Below are 23,760 nucleotides of genomic sequence, written 5' to 3' on the forward strand. Positions count from 1 at the left end.
TGCATCCACGAGATCTGCGTGGGGCCCTTCTGCTCTTTGCTGCTCACCGCGTTGTCCCGGTCACTGGCCCGTTGGCTAGTGGCCCTTTTACGACGCTCCACGACGACAACTACTACTGGTCTAGTTGCTCCAGACTAGCCCTTGCTCCCCTCCAAAAGAGGAGCCCCCTGGACCCTCCTGGTCCACTCAAGACGCCATTTTAGGTCCACCGCGTGGGCCTTGCATTTGCCAAGACTTGTTGCCCAATCCTGGGTCCAGCGACGTCAGAAGCAGATACCTTCGTGGGACAGCTCGCACCTCCATCCTGGTCGCCGACAACGCCTCCTGGTCCGAGAGACTGCAGAGCCCAGCAGCGCCCACTCACCTGGTCGAGGTGACTTCGCCCGGTGCCACTCTGGTGCTCACTTAATCACTGGCTAGTGATTCAGAACTTGGTCCCCTCTGCTTACAGGTCTTCTTCTTCCCTGATCCAGGCTTGGATCTCCACGAACTTTCTTCACTGGCCGCCTGCCAGCAACTTCTTTCTTCAGGCTCCTGGTTCTTCAACGAGGGTTTCCGACGCAACTTCAACCCTATGCAGCCGCCGCCCCTGGGCTAGGTAAACTGAGTACTCTGGTGCTCCAGCATAGTCCAACACCCTAAGTGTTCGGATCCACTCCCGTTTTCGACCCACCTAGTCGGTTTCGCCCGAGAACAGTAACTTTGTCAATTGCTAGCATCCATAGACTTATTCCCGCCTTACGTGTGAGAGTTCCCACTCTGCACACGACGTCCACAGGCCTCCTGCTCCTAACCTAAGTGTTTAGTATTGTAGGCCTAGCGATTCTAAAGTCTAGAAAAGTATTACTTACCTGCTAGTAATTTCGCATTCCATTTTCATAGTATATGGTTTTTCGTGCCCCTCGGGCATCTGTGTAAATTGTGCGACTTTCAGTGTTTCTTTAAGAGTTTTGTTGTGTGCTTAGCTCCCTGTCTCATAAAGAGCCAGGGTAGTCCTGTTATAAATAAATATACTTTATTTTTGATAACAACTTGTGTGGTGTCCTTTCACTTGGTGTTCAAGGAGTAATGTGATGGTAAAACAGCTGGCTTAACACGCCCTCTAGAGTCTTAGCCTTAGACTGCTCGTATCCATGCTACTAGGATAGCTGGTCTATAAGGTTGACTTACAACCAATCATCAATAAGGGTTGTTTGGACTGATACATAGTGATCACTAGAATAGTGAGCACTGCATATCAGGCCAACTTCTCACATTGGTGAGCAGCGGTTGGGATTTGAGCTTGCTGTTGTTTTACCACACATATCCTAAGAATATCATTTGAAAGATCACATAAGTACTAAGGTACATATAACTTAGCTTAGAATACTCTGAGTTCTACTGAACCAGCTGTTGTAGCTCCTAGGGCCTAGCACACCCTAAACTACAACTCTAGCAAGGGATCAGTAGGTAAACATATAGTGTAGGTAAGTGCACCACTTACACCTCACTAGAAAAGCATGTCTACCCATGGAGAGTCTTCAGAGACTCCCCTTGTGGTTATTGACCCTCCACAGGTCATCTCAAGATATGCAGCTCTCAGTTTCCAGGAGATGAGACAAGTGTGTAGCTCCAGGAAACTGAAACAGGGGTCTAACCCCACCATTCCCTTTCTGATAGGTCTCTTAGAGACTTATGATGCTAGGAAAGCATCCCAGGCAGATGGGAATATGCCAGCCTTAGAGGGTACTCGTGGTGATCCAGACCTCCTTGACACTGAAAATGCAGTTGGGGAGGAGGATCAAGAGGAACTCTCTGGGGATGAGGCAGACAGGCCTGAACTAGTCAGCAGACTCACTAGGGCCAACTTAGACCTACTTGGGCAAGGATCTGGGGGACCCCCAGTACTGACCCTAATGAGGCCTAACCTTGGAGTTAGGAGAGATAGATCTCCTTCTAGGGACACCATTAGATCTCCGCACTCTAATGCCTCTTCTCAGGGGAGAAGGAACTCTCCCCAGAGGAGATTGACTTCCCCTCAGAGAAGAGAGCATAAAGCAAGGATGAGACAAGCTAAACTGAGGATTGAAAGGGAAGAACTTGCCCTGGCCAAAGAGAAGCTTGCCTTTGCTAGAGAGCAGCAGATGAGTGGGATAGTTCCCACTGGTGGCAGCAATCTCCCAAGAGATAAAGAGAAGGGTTTAGATACTAAACACCTGACAATGATAGTGCCCCCCTTTAAGCAAGGGGATGACATCCAGAAATGGATGGCTGCTTTGGAGAGGGCCTGCACTGTGCAGTGCATTCCCCAGAGTCTGTGGGCAGCTATACTGTGGCTCTCCTTTGATGGCAAAGGTAGAGATAAGCTCCTCACTACTAGAGTTGAGGATGCTAACCATTACCAGGTCCTGAAAAATACACTGGTTGATGGGTTTGGCTTAACCACTGAGCAGTACAGGTTGCTGTTCAGAGACACCCAGAAAACTCAGTCTCAGGATTGGTCTGACTTTGGTGATTGTGCCACTAAGGCTTTGGAAGGCTGGCTACTGGGTAGCAAGGTTACTGACTTCACAGGATTGTATAATCTTATTATGAGAGAGCAAGTCTTAAATAATTGTCAGAACCAGTTATTACACCAGCACCTGGTAGACTCTGATCTGACCTCTCCACAAGAATTGGGTAAGAGGGCAGACAAATGGGTCCGAACCAGGATTAGGCCCAAGAACCAAGGTGGTGACCAGAAAAAGGAATCAACCAAGCCTCAAGAGAAGGGTGGGAATAAATCTACAGATCAAACCACATCAGGGCCCCAAAAATCCTCTGAGGGGGGTGGGTCCCAGAATCCTTCTAATAACCAGAAGAAACCTTAATGTTATCCCTGTAAGCAGGTGGGTCATTTGAAAACTGACAGCAGTTGCCCAAAGAACAACAATAAGGAGAACATACCCTCAAGTAACATTCCCAAGCCTCCTGTTACTACTAGTAGTAATCCCCCAGGTGGTGTGAGTGCCCCCATGAATTTGGGTGCATTTACTTTGGGAGTTCCTGGAGACACTGGCCTAACCAGGTCCCCAAACTTAGATACTCTTGTCTGTGAGACTGGCATGGGGTTTGCCAACTTCACCACTTGTCCCAACACTTTGGGCAAGTACAGACAGGAGCCCCTCATCAATGGTATAAAAGTTGAGGCCTATAGAGATACAGGGGCTAGCATCACTATGGTGACTGAGAGTCTAGTCCCCTCAAGGCAACTTTTACCTGGTGCCACATACCAGGTGACCAATATTGATGGAGTACAGAGAGATCATCCCATGGCAGTGGTCAATCTCAGCTGGGGAGGTGTCACTGGCCACAAGAGAGTGGCAGTGTCACCAAACTTGCCTGTAGATTGCCTACTGGGGAATGATTTAGAGCTCTCAGCCTGGGCTGAAGTAGACCAAGAAACCCATTCTAAAATGGTAAACATCCATGGTAAGGTTAGTGGGGCAGTGATAGCCACAGCCCCAGTCCAAGATGTCCTCCCTGAACAGGTCAGGAGGGCTGTGCCAGTCACAGCCCAATCTCAGACAGCTTCCTTCCCAGCAAAGGTTAGCAGGGCTGTGATGGTCACAGCCCATACCCAAACTGAGTCCCCTCCTGAAAAGGTTGGTGGAGTTGTGATGGCCACAGCTCAAACTCAGACAGATAATAGTGTTGTGAAGCCTGAAACTATGGATCACTCCACTCAGACAGAGAGCATTGAGGAGGAAGAGAAATCTCCCTCCCACCAGACTTTAGGAAAGGATCAGCCTCCTCAGGGAACTGATCTGACCCCTTGTGAAGAAACTGCCCCAGAGGTAGTCAGGCCTAGCCTGGCAGAACCCCTGATGTCAGTGGACCCTTCCAAGGTGGGACCCAGTCTGGAGCAGGTAACCTGCCCCTCTCTACCCTGCCTCAGTCAGCCCAGGGCTGTAGAGGTCAGGGAGGCCAGTGTTGGACCCCAAATGGCCCCCTGTCCAGAAGAATTCCCCAATCAGCAGATTAAGGGCACTGAAGCTAGTAGTCCTAGCCAAGTGAAAATAAAACAAACTCCTGAGGGATCCCCCTTAAAATTAGTTAGGGACCTCCCACAGATGGACACTGTTGGGCACAGCCAAACTTGGGACCTGAGGGCCCCAGACCTGACCTGTCCCTCCAGTAAGCCAAACAGAGGGACCCAGCCTCCAGCTTTAGGTAGCCAGAGGTTGACCCTGAGAGCTCATAGCAACTCAGTCCTGGAAAGAAAGGCACACATGGTATATGGTGATTGGAGGAAGTTGAGCCCAACATTAGTGGAGTCTCACTTCAGTACTCCATCCCAGCACCAGTCCTTTACTTTGCCAAAACACACCACAGGTAGAGATTCCCTATGGTGGAGACCCTCAGATACCCTTAGGGTGAGGGATTGCTTAGTGGACCATGAGATAGGGGGTAACCATGCCAGTGCTGGTACTTCCTTATATGGCCACTTAGGCAATATAGGCTTACCTGGTCAAGGATAGCCTTATCTCCTTTCGTTTGGGGGGGGGGGGGGGGGGGTTATGTAGGAAGGTAGATCCCTGACTATGGTTGCCCCCAACTTTTTGCCTGGTGTTTTGCTGGTTTTCTGACTTAGTTGACCTGGGGCCCTGCTATTCAGGACCCCAGGCCTACTGCTCTCTCTGTAAAATGGATTCCATGTACCTTAGGTACATATCCAATTGGAAACTGAGTCACCTTATCAGTCCCTGTACAGTGTACCTTAGGTACCCAGGACAAAGGTGTACCCAGGGCCTACCAGGGGCTGCAGCATGTATTATGCCACCCCTGGCTGGCCATCTAAATCTGACACAACTGGCTGCTTGACAGCTGGGGCAAAGTGGTGTAATCACCCTTTGCTTTAGATATAGTATTCCTATATCTAACCCTAAAATAGACACATATATTCCTATCAATCACTCCTATGGCAGGCCTTAACAATCCTGAAGGCAGAGTGCTTGGAATAATGTGAGATGGTGCTCTGGCATGAGCTGAGCCCGTTTGCAGCTTGCGGAACCAAGTCCTAATAGCTGTTCCATGATAACTCGTACCATATACTCTTAAGTGCATTATAATCCTCGCGGTTATATGCCAACTCTGGTATCGCTTTATCAAAACATGTCGAGTAAGGTGTCATACGAATTGGAATACTAACCCCTCGCCAATTCTGGCGACGGGGTTAGCATTCCACCCTTCTAGAGGGACACGACATGTATGTAACCTATAACCCCGGTTAAAGTCAGACAGAGCCTTAGCTCCACAAAATGGATGCTGCCACCGAGACACAAGTCTGCCCTCCTGCTGCTGGGAGTCCTCCCAGAGCAGGAGGCAAGGACAAAGGGTTTCCTGCCAGGGGCGGTGCCAGCACCGTCCCAGACAGGGTTTTGTATATTCTAGGTAGGCAGGGCTTTAGAGGAAGGTGACTGCAAGTGGCACCCCGGTGCTCACTGTGCATAGGCCGGCTTGAACCAGTTCCAGGGGCACACCAGACCCTGAGCTGGGGAAAGCCCGCCAAAGGAGAGGGGTGTAACCACCCCCCTCCTGGTCCCACCCATAGGGCAGGACTTAGTCGCGTGCCAGCCCCTTTTTCAGGATAAAGGTAGGAGCAGGCCCCCTTCCAAATTAGATCAATCTTTGAATCCTGAACCGACCTTCTACACGAAGAACTCAAGACTCTTCTCAAGATTTTCTCCCTTGTGACTAAGGAGTAGTCACCCTGCAGCAGCAGGCACCAACCAAGCATCGCGGTTTGTTGCCAGTCTCTCCTTCGGATCAAGACTGCTCCAGCACGACGAGAACCGGCTTCCCTGGCACCTCTGACCTCTACCTACATCATCAGTTACGCTGAGATTCGTGGGTGTGACGAGACCTCGAGGGACCAGCCATCTTCAGAACTGCACGACGCTTGTCCAGCACGACCACCGAGTGACCCTCCACCGAGTGCTTTGGGGTAAGAGAAGCCCCGACCCTGAGCAGCTCCAGCACCGAAGTTCAGTCCCCCTGCATCCACGAGATCTGCGTGGGGCCCTTCTGCTCTTTGCTGCTCACCGCGTTGTCCCGGTCACTGGCCCGTTGGCTAGTGGCCCTTTTACGACGCTCCACGACGACAACTACTGCTGGTCTGGTTGCTCCAGACTAGCCCTTGCTCCCCTCCAAAAGAGGAGCCCCCTGGACCCTCCTGGTCCACTCAAGACGCCATTTTAGGTCCACCGCGTGGGCCTTGCATTTGCCAAGACTTGTTGCCCAATCCTGGGTCCAGCGACGTCAGAAGCAGATACCTTCGTGGGACAGCTCGCACCTCCATCCTGGTCGCCGACAACTCCTCCTGGTCCGAGAGACTGCAGAGCCCAGCAGCGCCCACTCACCTGGTCGAGGTGACTTCGCCCGGTGCCACTCTGGTGCCCACTTAATCACTGGCTAGTGATTCAGAACTTGGTCCCCTCTGCTTACAGGTCTTCTTCTTCCCTGATCCAGGCTTGGATCTCCACGAACTTTCTTCACTGGCCGCCTGCCAGCAACTTCTTTCTTCAGGCTCCTGGTTCTTCAACGAGGGTTTCCGACGCAACTTCAACCCTATGCAGCCGCAGCCCCTGGGCTAGGTAAACTGAGTACTCTGGTGCTCCAGCATAGTCCAACACCCTAAGTGTTCGGATCCACTCCCGTTTTCGACCCACCTAGTCGGGTTCGCCCGAGAACAGTAACTTTGTCAATTGCTAGCATCCATAGACTTTTTCCCGCCTTACGCGTGAGAGTTCCCACTCTGCACACGACGTCCACAGGCCTCCTGCTCCTAACCTAAGTGTTTAGTATTGTAGGCCTAGCGATTCTAAAGTCTAGAAAAGTATTACTTACCTGCTAGTAATTTCGCATTCCATTTTCATAGTATATGGTTTTTCGTGCCCCTCGGGCATCTGTGTAAATTGTGCGACTTTCAGTGTTTCTTTAAGAGTTTTGTTGTGTGCTTAGCTCCCTGTCTCATAAAGAGCCAGGGTAGTCCTGTTATAAATAAATATACTTTATTTTTGATAACAACTTGTGTGGTGTCCTTTCACTTGGTGTTCAAGGGGTAATGTGATGGTAAAACAGCTGGCTTAACACGCCCTCTAGAGTCTTAGCCTTAGACTGCTCGTATCCATGCTACTAGGATAGCTGGTCTATAAGGTTGACTTACAACCAATCATCAATAAGGGTTGTTTGGACTGATACATAGTGATCACTAGAATAGTGAGCACTGCATATCAGGCCAACTTCTCACATCATGTATTTTCGGTTTTCTGAAATCATACAGCATCTTCTGCCCTGCAAGATGAAGAGAACTTTTGGTTAAAGCAAAGTTAAGTAAAATTAATATTTCCTGTCATCCATGTTTTGTACCTCTGAATCCTTTTATTATAAATCACTTTGTTTAAGAATATGCAAGTACATAGCTGTGTCCGTTTCATTTAAGTTGACCTGTCCTTGGAAATATCGACCGCACAATGAACCCTCTGCCCCATCTCCCTATAATTATCATATCTCTCCTATATGCTCCGCCCCACAATAGGTGCACTTAAATTGACCCAGCAGACTCGCCTACTGTTCGGAGGACCATTCATGGTGATTTACTAGTGATAAAGATTCAACACTACTTTCTGTATTTAAATAGGACCTCCGCCAGGGAGCTAACGCTGCCACATTTCCGTCATATGTGGAGTCTGACAAATGAAACACCTTCCCACTCCACTTTTTGGCCGACCTATCAGAAGTCTTTTTGATTGCATATTGCTTTTTGAGTTAGTTATTTTCTCATGACATAAACTATTTGGTCTTTCATTTTAACATGTGTTATTGCACTCTTTGTCTGCTGGTGTGCTGATTCATGCAGAGGATCTTTCACAATAATAATCTGTGTTGCCCTATCATGGACCTTTTGAACTCTAGAACAAGCACTTGAGGTTCCAATTGGCAATAACATTTAGCCTCATGTTTAGGTCTTGCCATCGCAACGCGCATGCGTTGCAAAGGAAAAAGACCTTTTCCGATGGTTTAGGCTTTTCAGCCAAGCACGTGCACGCGTTCCATTGCCTTCAATGGCAACGCGTGCACGTCAGGAAATTCACTCGTGGGAGCGCGCGCCGCCGTCTGGCAGCAATTATCACTCCCGCAAGTGAATCTCGCCTGACCCCCAACCCCCCCTGCCTCCCCCGCCACTCGAGGCTCTCGTTTGTTGCTTGTTTCTTCTTCCTATCACGTGCTCGTACTGCTGCCTGTCGTTTGTCGAGTGCCGCACTGCTTTGGTGAAATGGAACCATGTTCACAGTGTTCTCATCAGCGTAGACTGCTGGTTTTTTACTTCCTCTCTCGTGCTCATATTCCTGACTGGTTATTACTATGTTGTCGGAAAACATACGCTTTGAGGAGACCTCCGTGCTCTGGAGCAAGCACATATTTACCAAAAGGGGTGGTGAGGGACAGAGTCTCTGAATTAAGCAGAATACTCTCACCCAGTCAAGAGATCAGGGCTAGATCCAACACCGTTTTTTAGCTCACTGCACCATCCCAGTTTCAGAACCTGGCTGTATGCAAATTAGTCTGTTCCTGTCCCAGTGCATGATGGGAACAGGGCAAACCAAACTACAAAAGCCAATTCTTACACTGGGAAGGAAACAAGCTTCCGGGGACCGGTTTCTGGCATTACAGCCGTCTTCGGCCCGGCTTGCTTGAATCCTGATGGTGCAATGACCAAGGGACTCATGTCTGAGTATACCCTTCCACGCTTAGGGTGGACAAAAATATTTACCAAAAGGGGTGGTGAGGGACAGAGTCTCTGAATTAAGCAGAATACTCTCACCCAGTCAAGAGATCAGGGCTAGATCCAACACCGTTTTTTAGCTCACTGCACCATCCCAGTTTCAGAACCTGGCTGTATGCAAATTAGTCTGTTCCTGTCCCAGTGCATGATGGGAACAGGGCAAACCAAACTACAAAAGCCAATTCTTACACTGGGAAGGAAACAAGCTTCCGGGGACCGGTTTCTGGCATTACAGCCGTCTTCGGCCCGGCTTGCTTGAATCCTGATGGTGCAATGAGCAAGGGACTCATGTCTGAGTATACCCTTCCACGCTTAGGGTGGACAAAAATATTTACCAAAAGGGGTGGTGAGGGAGAGTCTCTGAATTAAGCAGAATACTCTCACCCAGTCAAGAGATCAGGGCTAGATCCAACACCGTTTTTTAGCTCACTGCACCATCCCAGTTTCAGAACCTGGCTGTATGCAAATTAGTCTGTTCCTGTCCCAGTGCATGATGGGAACAGGGCAAACCAAACTACAAAAGCCAATTCTTACACTGGGAAGGAAACAAGCTTCCGGGGACCGGTTTCTGGCATTACAGCCGTCTTCGGCCCGGCTTGCTTGAATCCTGATGGTGCAATGAGCAAGGGACTCATGTCTGAGTATACCCTTCCACGCTTAGGGTGGACAAAAATATTTACCAAAAGGGGTGGTGAGGGACAGAGTCTCTGAATTAAGCAGAATACTCTCACCCAGTCAAGAGATCAGGGCTAGATCCAACACCATTTTTTAGCTCACTGCACCATCCCAGTTTCAGAACCTGGCTGTATGCAAATTAGTCTGTTCCTGTCCCAGTGCATGATGGGAACAGGGCAAACCAAACTACAAAAGCCAATTCTTACACTGGGAAGGAAACAAGCTTCCGGGGACCGGTTTCTGGCATTACAGCCGTCTTCGGCCCGGCTTGCTTGAATCCTGATGGTGCAATGAGCAAGGGACTCATGTCTGAGTATACCCTTCCACGCTTAGGGTGGACAAAAATATTTACCAAAAGGGGTGGTGAGGGACAGAGTCTCTGAATTAAGCAGAATACTCTCACCCAGTCAAGAGATCAGGGCTAGATCCAACACCGTTTTTTAGCTCACTGCACCATCCCAGTTTCAGAACCTGGCTGTATGCAAATTAGTCTGTTCCTGTCCCAGTGCATGATGGGAACAGGGCAAACCAAACTACAAAAGCCAATTCTTACACTGGGAAGGAAACAAGCTTCCGGAGACCGATTTCTGGCATTACAGCCGTCTTCGGCCCGGCTTGCTTGAATCCTGATGGTGCAATGAGCAAGGGACTCATGTCTGAGTATACCCTTCCACGCTTAGGGTGGACAAAAGTATTTACCAAAAGGGGTGGTGAGGGACAGAGTCTCTGAATTAAGCAGAATACTCTCACCCAGTCAAGAGATCAGGGCTAGATCCAACACCGTTTTTTAGCTCACTGCACCATCCCAGTTTCAGAACCTGGCTGTATGCAAATTAGTCTGTTCCTGTCCCAGTGCATGATGGGAACAGGGCAAACCAAACTACAAAAGCCAATTCTTACACTGGGAAGGAAACAAGCTTCCGGGGACCGGTTTCTGGCATTACAGCCGTCTTCGGCCCGGCTTGCTTGAATCCTGATGGTGCAATGAGCAAGGGACTCATGTCTGAGTATACCCTTCCACGCTTAGGGTGGACAAAAATATTTACCAAAAGGGGTGGTGAGGGACAGAGTCTCTGAATTAAGCAGAATACTCTCACCCAGTCAAGAGATCAGGGCTAGATCCAACACCGTTTTTTAGCTCACTGCACCATCCCAGTTTCAGAACCTGGCTGTATGCAAATTAGTCTGTTCCTGTCCCAGTGCATGATGGGAACAGGGCAAACCAAACTACAAAAGCCAATTCTTACACTGGGAAGGAAACAAGCTTCCGGGGACCGGTTTCTGGCATTACAGCCGTCTTCGGCCCGGCTTGCTTGAATCCTGATGGTGCAATGAGCAAGGGACTCATGTCTGAGTATACCCTTCCACGCTTAGGGTGGACAAAAATATTTACCAAAAGGGGTGGTGAGGGACAGAGTCTCTGAATTAAGGAGAATACTCTCACCCAGTCAAGAGATCAGGGCTAGATCCAACACCGTTTTTTAGCTCACTGCACCATCCCAGTTTCAGAACCTGGCTGTATGCAAATTAGTCTGTTCCTGTCCCAGTGCATGATGGGAACAGGGCAAACCAAACTACAAAAGCCAATTCTTACACTGGGAAGGAAACAAGCTTCCGGGGACCGGTTTCTGGCATTACAGCCGTCTTCGGCCCGGCTTGCTTGAATCCTGATGGTGCAATGAGCAAGGGACTCATGTCTGAGTATACCCTTCCACGCTTAGAAGCACAGCCTCTCGAATGTATTCACTTCACAGGTGGCGTTTTTTCCTTCCACGCGTAAATCACATGCACCTCTGCCCCCGTTACAGCTTGTGCACCAACAGGTAAAAAACTCACATGGGAGATATACACTGCGGGATAGAACGCAAATTACAGAAAGAACAACTTGTAATTCCGTCAAAATGAAAATACAAAATGGGTCTTATTTCAGGAAAATTCATGTGGGGCATTCAAGTGACTGTCTAATCAAAAGAAGACTCTAAATACGTGTCCATTTTAATAATTTGGTATCTACCACGACATACAGTGCATCCGCAGGCCTATAAAGGTTTCAGCAACAAATTTTTATTGTGTGAACTCACATGTTATGCATAGCTCTGACATCCAGAGACAAATGCCACCATCAATGCACCACCAACGTTCTATGGTCACATGTAGAAAATATGAGTTTAGAACATTTCCCACCCCCGCTGAGATTAAGCTACAGAATAAAATCAACGTGTACCCCCCCGTGCCCCCTCCCGTGCCCCTCCTGCGTGCTAGTCCGCCCATCCGACGTATAAGGTAACCAAACATTGTATGCCATGAGTAGTACATACCAACTGCCACCGTCCATAGTCCATGACCTCAAATCGTTGGGAGGGAGTCCTCCTCGTGCGGTGGATCTAGGTCCGGACCCCGATAGTCCGCCCAGCGTTTCCAAATTATGAAATGCTTCTGGGGGCAGCCCCTCGCTAGGAATACCGGCTGTTCCAGGCCCATGCAGTAGTCCATTCCATTCTTCCAAGCTGTAAGTGATGGAGCCTGGGGGGGCCTTCCACGCTTTTGCAATATCACGCTTCGCCAGCGTGAATCCCAACAACAGTAAGTGGCGTTTATACCTGTTTCCCCCGACCCCCGCCATTACATGCAGCAACGCCAGTTTGGGGTCCCTCTGTAGTGTCCAGGCTAAGGCTTCAGCCAGGCATCGGTGGACCCCATTCCAAAACCTCTGCAACGATACACAGTCCCACACCGTGTGTAACAGTGTACCCACCTCTGACCCACAGCGAAGGCAGTCGGGAGATACCACCATGCCCGCCTTCTACAGCCGCTGTCTAGTGTAGTATGTGCGGTGCAAGTATCTAAACTGAATGAGGCGCAGGCGCGTGAATATGGCTGCCCCCCTGGGACTCTCAAGAGCCTCGACCTAATCCTCCTCGTCTAATTCTCTGACGTCTCGTTCCCAGTGGGCTCTAAGGCCACTCAAATCTGTGGAACAATAGCGCACCAGCGTTTGGTAGATACGCGATAACTTTTTATCTGGCAGCTCCCCCATAACATTTTTTGCTTCTATTGGACTGAAGTCTGGAATCTGTTCCAGGCCGGCCAAGGAAGGCGCCAGAGCGTGGCGGAATTGAAGGTATTTATAAAATTGGGTGCGCGGCATCCCAAAGTCCTCCTGTAAGTTTGCAAAGGATTTGAGGGTGTCGCCGGACAACACGTCACCCAGGGTGGAAATGCCAATGGCGTCCCAGCCCCTAAAGCCCATCCGAGCGTCCAACTGCGGAAGCCGCCCATGATGCCAGAGGGGGGTCTCCCGTGTGTGGACATTCCACCATCCTGTCCTCCTCTGCACCTGCCTCCACACCTGGAAGACCACTTGCGTGGCCGACGGAAGGGACCTCCGGAGGGGTGCCACATACAGCAGCGTATGTACGGACGCTGAGCCCATTAAGTGTCGTTCGACGGCATAGGCCGGGTCCCCCCGGTCGCCGTACCACCAGTCGTTTAGCACCAGGAGATGCGCCGCCTGATAGTACGAGAGTACATCTGAGGTAGCCAGGCCACCTGTGTGAGTCGACAAAAAGCACGTCCGTAGAGCCACGCGAGCCACTCCCCCCCCCTCCCACAGGAATCCGCTCAGAGCTGAGTTAAGCTGCCGAAACCAGCGAGGGGAAATCACATGTGGATGGTTCTGTAATTGGTACACCAGGCGTGGGAGCGCCACCATTTTAAAAATCGCAGACCGTCCATGTATAGAGAGCGGCATCCGCGCCCAGACCTTCAGGTCCTCACGTACCCGATCCCACACCGGGGAAGACTCCCAGGTACTTCATACCTTCTGTCACCAGCCGGAGTCCCAACGCCCAGTCTCCAACGCTCCGCCGGTCGCCCAGCACCCACAGCGTGGGCCCGAGCGATCCAGAGCGGTAAGAAAGAAAAGGACATCGTCAGCGTACAGGGCTATTCTGTCGGTAAGCCCCGGCGCCCATTGGAAACCCCGGAGTTGAGCATCTATGCGCACCCACGCTGCCAGGGGCTCCATGGCGAGCGCAAACAGGTATGGGTAAAGGGGGCAAGGGAAAGGGGGCAGCCCTGTCGGGTCCCCCTCCGGACCGGGAACCAGCGAGATGCCGCGCCCCCAACACGCATCGATGCCGTGAGACCCGTGTATAGCAGGCGTACGTACGTCAAAAATTGCGGGCCCAGATTCAAGCGGTCCAGCAGGGCGACTAGGTACGTCCAGCTGAGGGAATCAAAGGCCTTGTCCATGTCTGCCAAGAACAGTGCGGCCGGCTCCCCAGGTCCCTCTAGGCCGACACCTCCACCTGAGCCCATCTGATGTTATGGCGGGTGTCCCGCTGCGGCATGAACCCAGCCTGATCCGGATGTATCAGATCCGATATGTGTGGCCTGAGTCTGGTGGCCACGCCTTCGCCAGAATTTTGATTTCAGTGTTTAGGAGCGATATCGGGCGGTAGGACGCGTGGCTCTACGGGGGCCTCCAGGTTTCAGGAACACCACCACCTCAGCGTGAAGCCAATCCGGGGGAAGCGACCCGCTCTCGCGCGACTCCTCAACCACTGGCCGAAGAAGCGGGCCCAGCTGAGTCGCGAATTTTCGGAAGAATTCACTCGGGAATCCATTGGGACCCGGCGCCTTGCCCGGGCTCAATTCGCCCAGAGCAGCATCCAGTTCTATATCTGTCAGGGGCTGATCTAGCAGGTCTCAAACCTCATCTGAGACTGTTTTGGGTGGGAGATCATCTATAAACCGTTGGACTGTGTCTGCCTCTAAGCATTCCCTGGGGGCATAAAGGGCCTCGTAGTACTCGGCGAAGCTCTCCGCAATCTCCACAGGGTCCAGCATCGGTTCCCCTGCCGGGGTAGTTATCCGGGGCAATGGCTGGGCATGCATGATGCCTTGGCAGAGGCAGTGCAGCATTTTGCAGGACTTATCACCCCACTGGTACACTCGACTACGGGTCGCCAACCAGGCCTGCCGCGCCTCATCTAGCAAGACCGACGCGTGTTGCTGCTGCAGCAGGGCCAGCTGTCGTCGCGCTAGCCTGCCATCTGCCTCCTGGGCTCTGCGTTCCAGGGCTACCAGGTCTGCCTCCCGTTGCACCTAAGTCCCGACGTCTCTCTTTTTTTTCCGCCGCGCACCAAGAGATGTCCACTCCTCTCACCGTAGGCTTCAAGGCCTCCCAGAGAGTGGTTGGCAATTTAATGGCCCCCCTATTGGCAGACAAATAATGGTCGATCTCTACTGTAAGGTGCGCTGCATATTTGCCTTGGTGCAGGTGCCAAGTCGACATCCGCCACCGGAACGGCTGTTTAGCCGGGCCCACACGCAGCACAACCAACACCGGCGAGTGGTCTGACAGGGCACGTGATAAGATTTCAGCTGAGGCTATACGGGATGCTGACCCCCTGGGGACAAGCACATAATCCAGCCGGGAGAATGAGTCTCGTGCCGCCGAGAATTAAGTGTATTCCCTACACGCGCCGTGTTTGTACCGCCAAGTGTCCAACCAGTCCAGCCCAGTGATCAATGCAGATAGCTTGGTAGCAGCGCCCTCACTTCCCAGAACCTGGTCAACCGCCCTACTCCGCCACCTGTCCAAACCTTTGTCCACTACATCATTCCAATCCTCCCCTACAATGGACAAAGAGTCAGGAATTTCGCCCCATAAGGACATGAGCCTTTCAACCAGTGGCCACTGAAGCGTCGGGGGGGCATACACACTACCAAAGATCACCCCCTCCCCGCTTTCTCCCCCTGCACCACCACGTACCTACCCTGCATGTCTGTCCAGGTGCGTGTGGGAGTGTATGGCACTCTGCGGTGTATAAGGACCGCGACCCTCCCCTAGAGCCCCTCGTGAAGCCGGAGTGAAACGACTGTGTATAGCCTGAGCGCTGCAGACATAGTGATTTGGTGCCGAGCAAGTGGGTTTCCTGCAACAGGAGAACATCCACCCCCACCCTTCCGGCATATTGGAATATTGCGCCCCGCTTGATTTTGTCAAGCATCCCTCTCACATTCCAACTCATGACCCGCAGTGACCCAGGGCCTACCCACCCCGCCTCCCTACCAAAAGACATCCGAGCCATACTACAAGTTTAGGACCAGCAATTCCAGCATCCAGTCGGCATGGTACATGGCAGTCAATAGGCAACATAGCGCACGCAAGCAAGGCCCCCCCCCTCCCCAACTTCCCACGAACTCCCTCCCCCCCAACCTCCCCCCACCCCACACCTCCCAAACATGGAAGTACCTGTCGCGGACGGACGGCTGCCAGGCTCCCAACTGGGGAGCAAGCGCCGCATCCTCCAATGGATCCCCAAACAATTACCCATGAGAACTAGGCCATCACTCCCACCCTACCAGGTTGAATAGGACGGGCCTCCAGCCTATAGTTACTGTGCATCTGGGTTCCCGCTAAGAATATAGTCATTTAGCAGCAGTGTGGCCCCTTATCGTCAAGGCACATCAGGTTGCTGGTCTTGTGTCTGGTTGGCCGAGCCCGTGTGCGAGCCCCTTCTTGATCGCGATCCTCTATGGCGTTGACGCTGGCTCCGCAAGCCCTCCCTGGCGAATCCACTTGAGGAAGAGTCCGACTCCCACTCCCTGGCAGTGTTCATCCGAATTTTGACCGTTTCGTCTGTCCACTGAAACACTTCCTCCGGCGTGTCAAAGAACAAGGAGCGGGACTTATAGATGATTCGCAGCCGCGCCGGGAAGAGTAGCGCATACTGAAGCTTCAGGTCCCGAAGACGGGCCTTGGCCGCGTGGAAGGATTGGCGCTGCTGCTGTACCAGTCTCGTATAGTCCGGGAAAATCATGATGGTAGAGTTATCGTACGTAAGAGTGCCCTTAAGTCTCGCCTGTCGTAGAATTGTGTCCCGATCTGCATAATTCAAGAATTTGGCGATCATTGGTCTCGGGCGCTCTCCTACCGGAGGTTTCTGCGTCAGTGCCCGGTGTGCCCTCTTCACCACGAAGCACCCGGACAGAGCCTCCGCCGGGATCCAACCTGCCAACCACTGCGCCAGGAAGGCTTCCGCGCTGCCCTTCTCGCACCCCTCCGGGAAGCCAACAAAGCGCAGGTTGTTGCGCCGGGCCCGTCCTTCCGCATCCTCCACCCTTAGGACCTGGCCCTTCTGTACCTTTTCCATTGCTGCGACCTTCCGTTTAAGGGTAGACACGTCGTCCTCAACGCCGGATATTCGGGTCTCCGCGCTGGTTATTCGCTCCACCGCATTCCTCAAATCCTGTCAGAGAAGGGTGACATCCGCCCCGACAGCCCCTATCTTGGCGTCAAGCATGTCCCTCGATTGCGTGATTGTGGCCAGCAGCGCTGCATTGTCCGGCGCAGGTGTCGAGGGGCCACCAGACCCGGTCGCCTCTGTAAATTTGTCCATGGGCCCCTGCTTACCCTGCCCACCACCGGCTCCTCCTCGTGTCATGGCTCGCTGGCGGTGCCGCACTGGTTATGGGTCCCACTGGTGGTTCAATTGTTTGCTACAGATCAGGGTCAGGAGATCGGAAGACTCCGCGGCAGACGGGCACGGGGCCGAAGACCACCGTCCGGTGCACACCTAGCCCACTGCCAGCCACGCGGTCGGGCGCCCCGGGGCTCTCCGCTCAGGCGTCTCTCTCCGCCAGGGCCAGGCCTCAGTCACACGCGGTTCCACCGATCCCCACTCTCAGGCGGCCACCGGCAGGGCACCAGCGGGTGCCCCCCTTTCCACCGAGGCTCTCCACCGCTGTCGCGATGGGCGCTCGGCCCCAGCCGGCCGCGTGCGCCAGGCGAAGGTCGGGGCACGCTCCCAGCAGGCCAACGATGGACACCTCTGGGTCACCACAGGGGGTCCAGCACCAGCAGCCCCCAGTCGCGTCGGGTCCCTCCCAACCTCTCCACCGGGGCCCGATCTAGCCCCCGAGGCACCAGGACTCTGGGCAAGCACACTCACCGCCTCACAACGGCTCCCAGGGACCACGCGGCTCCCCCTTCAGGCAGGCCAGGTACGGCATCCCAGCGTCCGGAGTCTCCACAATACGAGGTCCAAGTGGCGCCCTCCAGCTCCCATCAACCACGGCCAGGCCTCGTAGCTCTCTCTCCGCACCCACCGGCCGTCACTCGGCCGAGGGCTCCACCGGGCGGCCCAAGATGGTGGCCGCGCCTCAAGGATAGCGCCTCCGATGCGTGTCCAACAAGTTCAGGACCAGGCTCCGCCTTAGCGGCCAGCAGCACACTCTCCACCAGGCGCGAGGGAGCCCCCCCTGAGACAGCCCGACCTCCGGTCGTGTTCCGGCTCCCAGCTCCACTCAGCGCTGTCGCCCACAGCCGCCACAGGCGCGCCCGGACCGGGCATCGCCAAAATCGAGGCCCCGGCTGCGCAGGCCCCTCCAGCTCGTTCGGGGCCGGCGGCGCGTCCTGATCGGTGTCAGCGTCTCCGGTGCCTCAATTCGACCGATCTCGCTACCGAGTGTAGCACACCGGTCCAGCAGCAGGGATCTGTGTCCAGGAGCCCCGCGGAAACCCAGGGCAAGGATATCTTAGCAGGATACAATTAGGCTGGTCGGAGCACAGGCTCTACACGACCGCCATGTTCAACGGCCAAGCTACGCCCGATATTTATTATTTTAACCAAGAAAAAGCTTCTAATTTAATAATTTGGGTTGCTTACTGGAGAGCTATTTACAGGTGGCTGGCGAGCCCGGTCTATAATCATATCTATGTAACAATTGACGTACCAGCTTCAGGCAACTCTAATATATCGGGCCAATGGACATCAGAGTAGGGTCTGCCAACATTTGATGCATTGATTTGATCCCAGGTATGATTGGTATTTATATAACAATGTCCATACTCTTTGCCATATTTTATAAAACAGTGGTCCCTATTTTAGAAACGAAATAGTCTGTGAGGATAGACAAAACAATTTTCATACACTTGATAGGTGAAATGACTTTTGTCCAGCCGGACAAGAATTTTTATTTTAATTTGATTTAGAACGATAATTATGAAAATGGAAGAACCATTTAGTATCAAGTGGGCACATCCGTGACCCATACAATACAAGACAAGACAACAAAACAATAGTGGCCAAGAGGGCAAAGCAAAAATTGCATCTGTATACTATTAATCAGTTGTTACAGATTTTAAATTTCATTATAACACTCCACTGCAAATGATAATATTTCAGTCATATATTGCATTTGGGGTTTCAGAGGTTGACGACGTTTCGATGCCGTATTTTAATCTAGGGCATCATCATCAGGACAGGAAATGACAGTTGTTGTCTTAACCATTATATTTAAACTAAGCCTTTAGTCACAATACTAGGTGGAGGCTTAATGTGGCCGTATTCCGTGACGAGGTCGGTCAAACTGTTTTTTTTGGAATCTCGGGTAGCAAGGCACACTGTTGCCCCTGCCAGGATAGGGAGGAGAGCCCAATGGCTCGAATAAAGGTCTGCTCAATGGCGTTTGTTTACCTTTCAGACCGAGCAGCAATGGCAATCAATCGGTGAAAAAAAAACCAAAAAAAAAAACCCACTCTTTGCCAGACATAAACCACTTCCTGGGTGGTCTGATTACATAGTACATGTTGCAAGAGTGTGAAGTGCTCTGATTGGCATCAGTAGCTTGTGAGACATTCTGAGTGCAAGAATGAGTTTTGGTTGTGATACTTATATAGGACAAACCTAGCTAGAGAGCAGTGGAGCACCATACCTAATGTTGTGAGTAGGGAACGACTGAATATTGTTCACTTTGGTGTTGAAACCGGGATAAATGTCTCATGTTGTCCTTGAGGTGGTCCTTGAAGACATTTATTTTGAGCTCCTAAGACAAAGGTCAAATAGGCTATGTCTTCTGACAAATTCATGCTTATTTAGAAACTGAAGTGCTCTTTTGTTTCTCTGGCTGTAAAGTGAGAGGATTTTGTAACAAGCATTTGCAATACAATAGGTCGCGCATTTACACGTGTTTGAGCTATTGACATTGCAAATAATAATGCATGACTTCTGTGACACTAAGATCTCTCCATTTCCACTCTCAGAAAATGTTATTAAAGAAAGGTTTGAGGAGGCAGAAACCACAATAAAATGTGCCCGAGAGAAGAGGCCAGAAGGAACTGATCTGGGAGCTAAACAACTGCATCCTCAGGGATGAAAGGCACAGGGAAGACCTGTAAAAGTAGATTAGGGTGGCAGTAAAGGAAGCTGTTAAGTTTTATATGGGCACTGGGCGGCGGGCACGGCTGAGGAGAGGAAGGGGTGCCCTGTGGTGCAACAATCCCCTCATCGCTATCTCACTGCCTATCTATTTATGCCTATTTGTGTCTCTAGTTAGCCATGTGTTTATCGAGCTCTCTACCTCCTACGCTCCATCTCTAACACCCCTTGCTGGCTACACTAATTTCTGAACCTCTCTCCCTTCCTAGCTTTGTTTGTGAATGTACCTCAATTACACTCTACTCAATGCAACATAAATACACTCCACATAATACCACACAGTGCCACATAATTATATGCTACTATTTACACTGCACTCAATGCAACATACACTCCAAATACCACTCAGTTCCACATAATTACACACCACATAATTACACTCTTCACAATGCAACATAAATACACTCCACAAAATACCACTCAGCGCGACATAGTTACACGCCACATAATTACACTCTACTCAATGCAACATAAATACACTCCACATAACACTCAATACAACATAATTACACACCACATAATTACTCTCTACTCAATGCAACATAAATACACTCCACATAATACCACTCAGTGCCACATATTTACACACCACATAATTGCACTCTACTCAATGCTACATAAATACACTCCACATAAATGCACTCTATACCACATACCTTCAATCAACATAAATGCACTCCACACCAGGACACAATTTCACTAAGCAAAATTTCACTCAACATCACGGCTCTAGGCCACACAATCCAACACCACACATTTCCAATACACACTGCAAAATTACACACCAAACAACATATTTCAACTCCAGAACTTCACAAACCACAACGTACCTCCAATACACACTATATAGTGTCACCACCTGAGCACCAAATAACATTCACCACCACCATTTTGCATCAGCGCACCACCTAAGCATCACGTCAGTCTGCCCTTGGAATCTGGCATCTATTGAATCTCCCCTAGTGTCCGTCCGCTGCTCGTGTTCTAATTAAATTACTGTTTTCCAACCTCCACTTCCCCGTTATTTATTTCCCACACCCCCATAACAAAGAAAATTATAACAAACAACCATCAGAACAGGCAGGAAGAAGTTGCCGGCAGTGCAAGTACAAAAAAACGATAAGACATTTTTTATGTTAAAAACTTTTTATAATCGGGTTTTTCACTCGTATATAATGTCGTCTTTGTTTGCATAAAGGTAACAAAACTGCTTAACACTTTTTATTATAACTTTTCAACATAATGCATAGCAGCCACAATGCTCCACAACATAGCCAAAAGTTCTAGCTAAACACATAAGGTCCCAAAGGCGAGACCTATTGGCTATGCCAATGCTTGTTTTCAAGTGCATTAACCACGTGTTTCCACCTAATCACCTTGAAGAACTCCATATTCCCTACATTTGGAGTGTAGTAAGGGAACATTCTGCTTACACCCAATGTTACTATGGCAATTCTTTTGAGTCCTCGTGGAACTTTTTCTCAGGCCCTTTAGTTCAGCAGTTGTGCAGTTCTTGTACTTGGTGGGGGTTCAAATGGCGGTGGTTTCCTCTTGGGCAGTACATGTGTTATCTTGGTGGCTGACAGTTTGGCATCCTTGGTCACCTTGCTATCAGTGTTTGCAAGTCATACCTGATGAGAGTAAAGTCTGAATTAACCTAGCCAGGATTACCTGAGTGCTAAGCACGATTATTAGTGCATATCTTTGCAGCATTTGAAAGAATCAGTTTAATTGTTTGAATTTACTAGTGTCACAATCCACTCTGCTGAGAAACAATTTTCTGCATGGAACCTGTAAAGCTGCCCGGTTAGGAAATCTGCTGTGTTGGTCAGCTTTAGAACGTAAATTAAATATGATCTAATCACCAAATATGCCTCCAGTGATTAAGGTAATGTATTGATTTCTCGTCGCAAAAAAATATATTTTTGTCTTGAGTGAATACCGAAATTTCGATGTAGGGAATTTCCCTCAATTGAGTTATGGTTGCCCAAGCAAATTAGATACCATGACCCACGATTTTGTAGACATAATGCTACTTTTTATACGTGTAAAACCAGTATCTTTGCCAGGTTCAACATTTATCTTTTAACTGGTATTAACTGCTACAAATTAATTTCAAAGCAGATTCTCATACATTACTTTTATTGTAGTGTAAACAGTGCTGGAACATGAGAGACCCCTGGTTAAAAAGACTGCGCACTCAAGCACCTCATCAGCATTCCGGCGTGGTTCCAGGTAATAGTTTTAGTAACAGTTTTGGCACTGTGCTGACTTCGTTAAACTAGAGGCAAGTGGTATTTCAATTCACCTCTTCCTCCTCCACAAACACGTTTGTTCATTATTACCGTGCATCATGTCTCAGTACCTATTGGTGTAAGCATTTCATGGTGAATTTTTCAATGAAATTCGTGCTCCTAAAAAATTCAAAAAAGCTTTCTCTGGCATTTTTGTAACATAAATAGTGCTTCAGGAAAGAGACCAGCTGACGTCTGATCCATAAACAGAAAATGTGCGTGAATGTGATAGGATTTAACATACACACTAAAGACCTCTACTTTCTTTTTTCCAATTTGTGCAATTTTTTGGTGTGTCGTGAAAAGTAAAGGACACTAATTGTCTGTAGATATCCAGTTTCAGCGATTGATCCATTTGTTAAGCAGCTTACAATTTGAATAGTTAGCACTGCAGATACCTGCGCCAAAGGGCTAAAATGGTCCCTGAGATCTAGAGCTCGGGTTTCATAGCCCTCCATAATGATTGTTGTAGATTTCCAGTATTTTCCTTTGTTAATCCTCAAGAAATGTAAATCCTTCACAAACGTAGATGTTAACCTGCAGGGTCAGACCCTTGACATAACTTATCTGTAGTTGACAGAAAAGGAGGAAGTGCTAACGTGGTCACTGGGAAATTTAAGAGCAAGACAGTGGACTTCTGAACGGACTGGCGCAAGGCCTTAGCCTGTATTATTTTGACAACTGAGCTTAAGAGGGCTGTGAGAACTGCGCTCTCACCTGTCCACCAACACAACACTTTCTTCTGCAAACTTTGAGGCCTACTGAGCAAGGCACCAGTAACTAGGCTGCTCAGTTTTCAACAAGATCCTACATTCCAGATAAAGACAGCAACAATAGGATTTCACTAATTTGAAACCTGCATGCATTTTGATTGTTCAATGTTGTGTTATTCAGTATGCCCAGCAGAATGTATTTTACTGTGGCTTTTCATTCGAAGTCTAAAATATGTTCTTAACTTTAACAGGTGAACTCAAATCTCTTCGCTCTATTGCCATCCCTCCTCTATCCAAGTAAGGACATGTTTTAATATATTTTTTATGTTTTCATTCATTTGCTTATAGTAGGCTGGGCACATCTGCGAAAGTTGTCTCCGTGACATGTTTGCACCTGTGCAAAGGCATGCGGGGGATATGTAACAAAGTTAATCTGTAACCAAATAAAAGCAGTTTGCATGCTATGCATTTGTATTTAAGTGGCTGGCCTGGTAACGTACCTGAGGTGGTTAATGCAGAGAACATTCTATATACTAATGGTCTCATGGCTTGAATCCCAGAATGTTTGTGAAGGTTAGAGACTATCTCTATCCATACACAACATGTGAAAAGGATATGGGTGATGAATTATTTCCTTGATAGGAAAAGCCAGTATTTCCTATGTAATATATTTTCCTTGAGCAATATTTCTAAATGCATCTACATTTGGAACTCAAACATGATTTAATTTTCCTAATTCAGTTTAATTCAATTCTTTATTCATGATTTGGAACTCAAGAGGTCCACGAAAAAATCGAAGCAATACAATGCATAAAATACAGTAACATTATATCTTAAAAGTTAGGAGAATAGATAATGATAAAGTTCAAAAATACTGAATTTAAGAGCAAATTACTCTGTAATAAATATCTAAGGATGTTCTCCACCCAACATAGCAGCAGAAATGATGTGCAAATTACTCCATACTGAACAGCCAAAGGAGTTCTCTCCCCATACATAGCAGCAATCCTAAATCCAGATTAAAATAGGAACATAAAACCATT

At 49.6% G+C, this 23,760-nt stretch overlaps 1 protein-coding gene across 1 annotated transcript in view; it reads left to right on the forward strand.

Annotated features, from left to right (window-relative positions):
• The window catches only part of GFM2 (GTP dependent ribosome recycling factor mitochondrial 2), a 316,398-nt gene that overhangs the window by 60,207 nt on the left and 232,431 nt on the right, over window positions 1-23,760 (forward strand). Inside the window, exons 3-4 of the mRNA XM_078675255.1 lie at window positions 21,861-21,945; window positions 22,969-23,014. Coding sequence (XP_078531381.1) covers window positions 21,861-21,945; window positions 22,969-23,014 — 131 coding nt within the window. The remainder of the gene's footprint in view (window positions 1-21,860; window positions 21,946-22,968; window positions 23,015-23,760) is intronic.

This window comes from Lissotriton helveticus, chromosome 2_1, assembly GCF_964261635.1.
Source record: "Lissotriton helveticus chromosome 2_1, aLisHel1.1, whole genome shotgun sequence".
Taxonomy (NCBI): domain Eukaryota; kingdom Metazoa; phylum Chordata; class Amphibia; order Caudata; family Salamandridae; genus Lissotriton; species Lissotriton helveticus.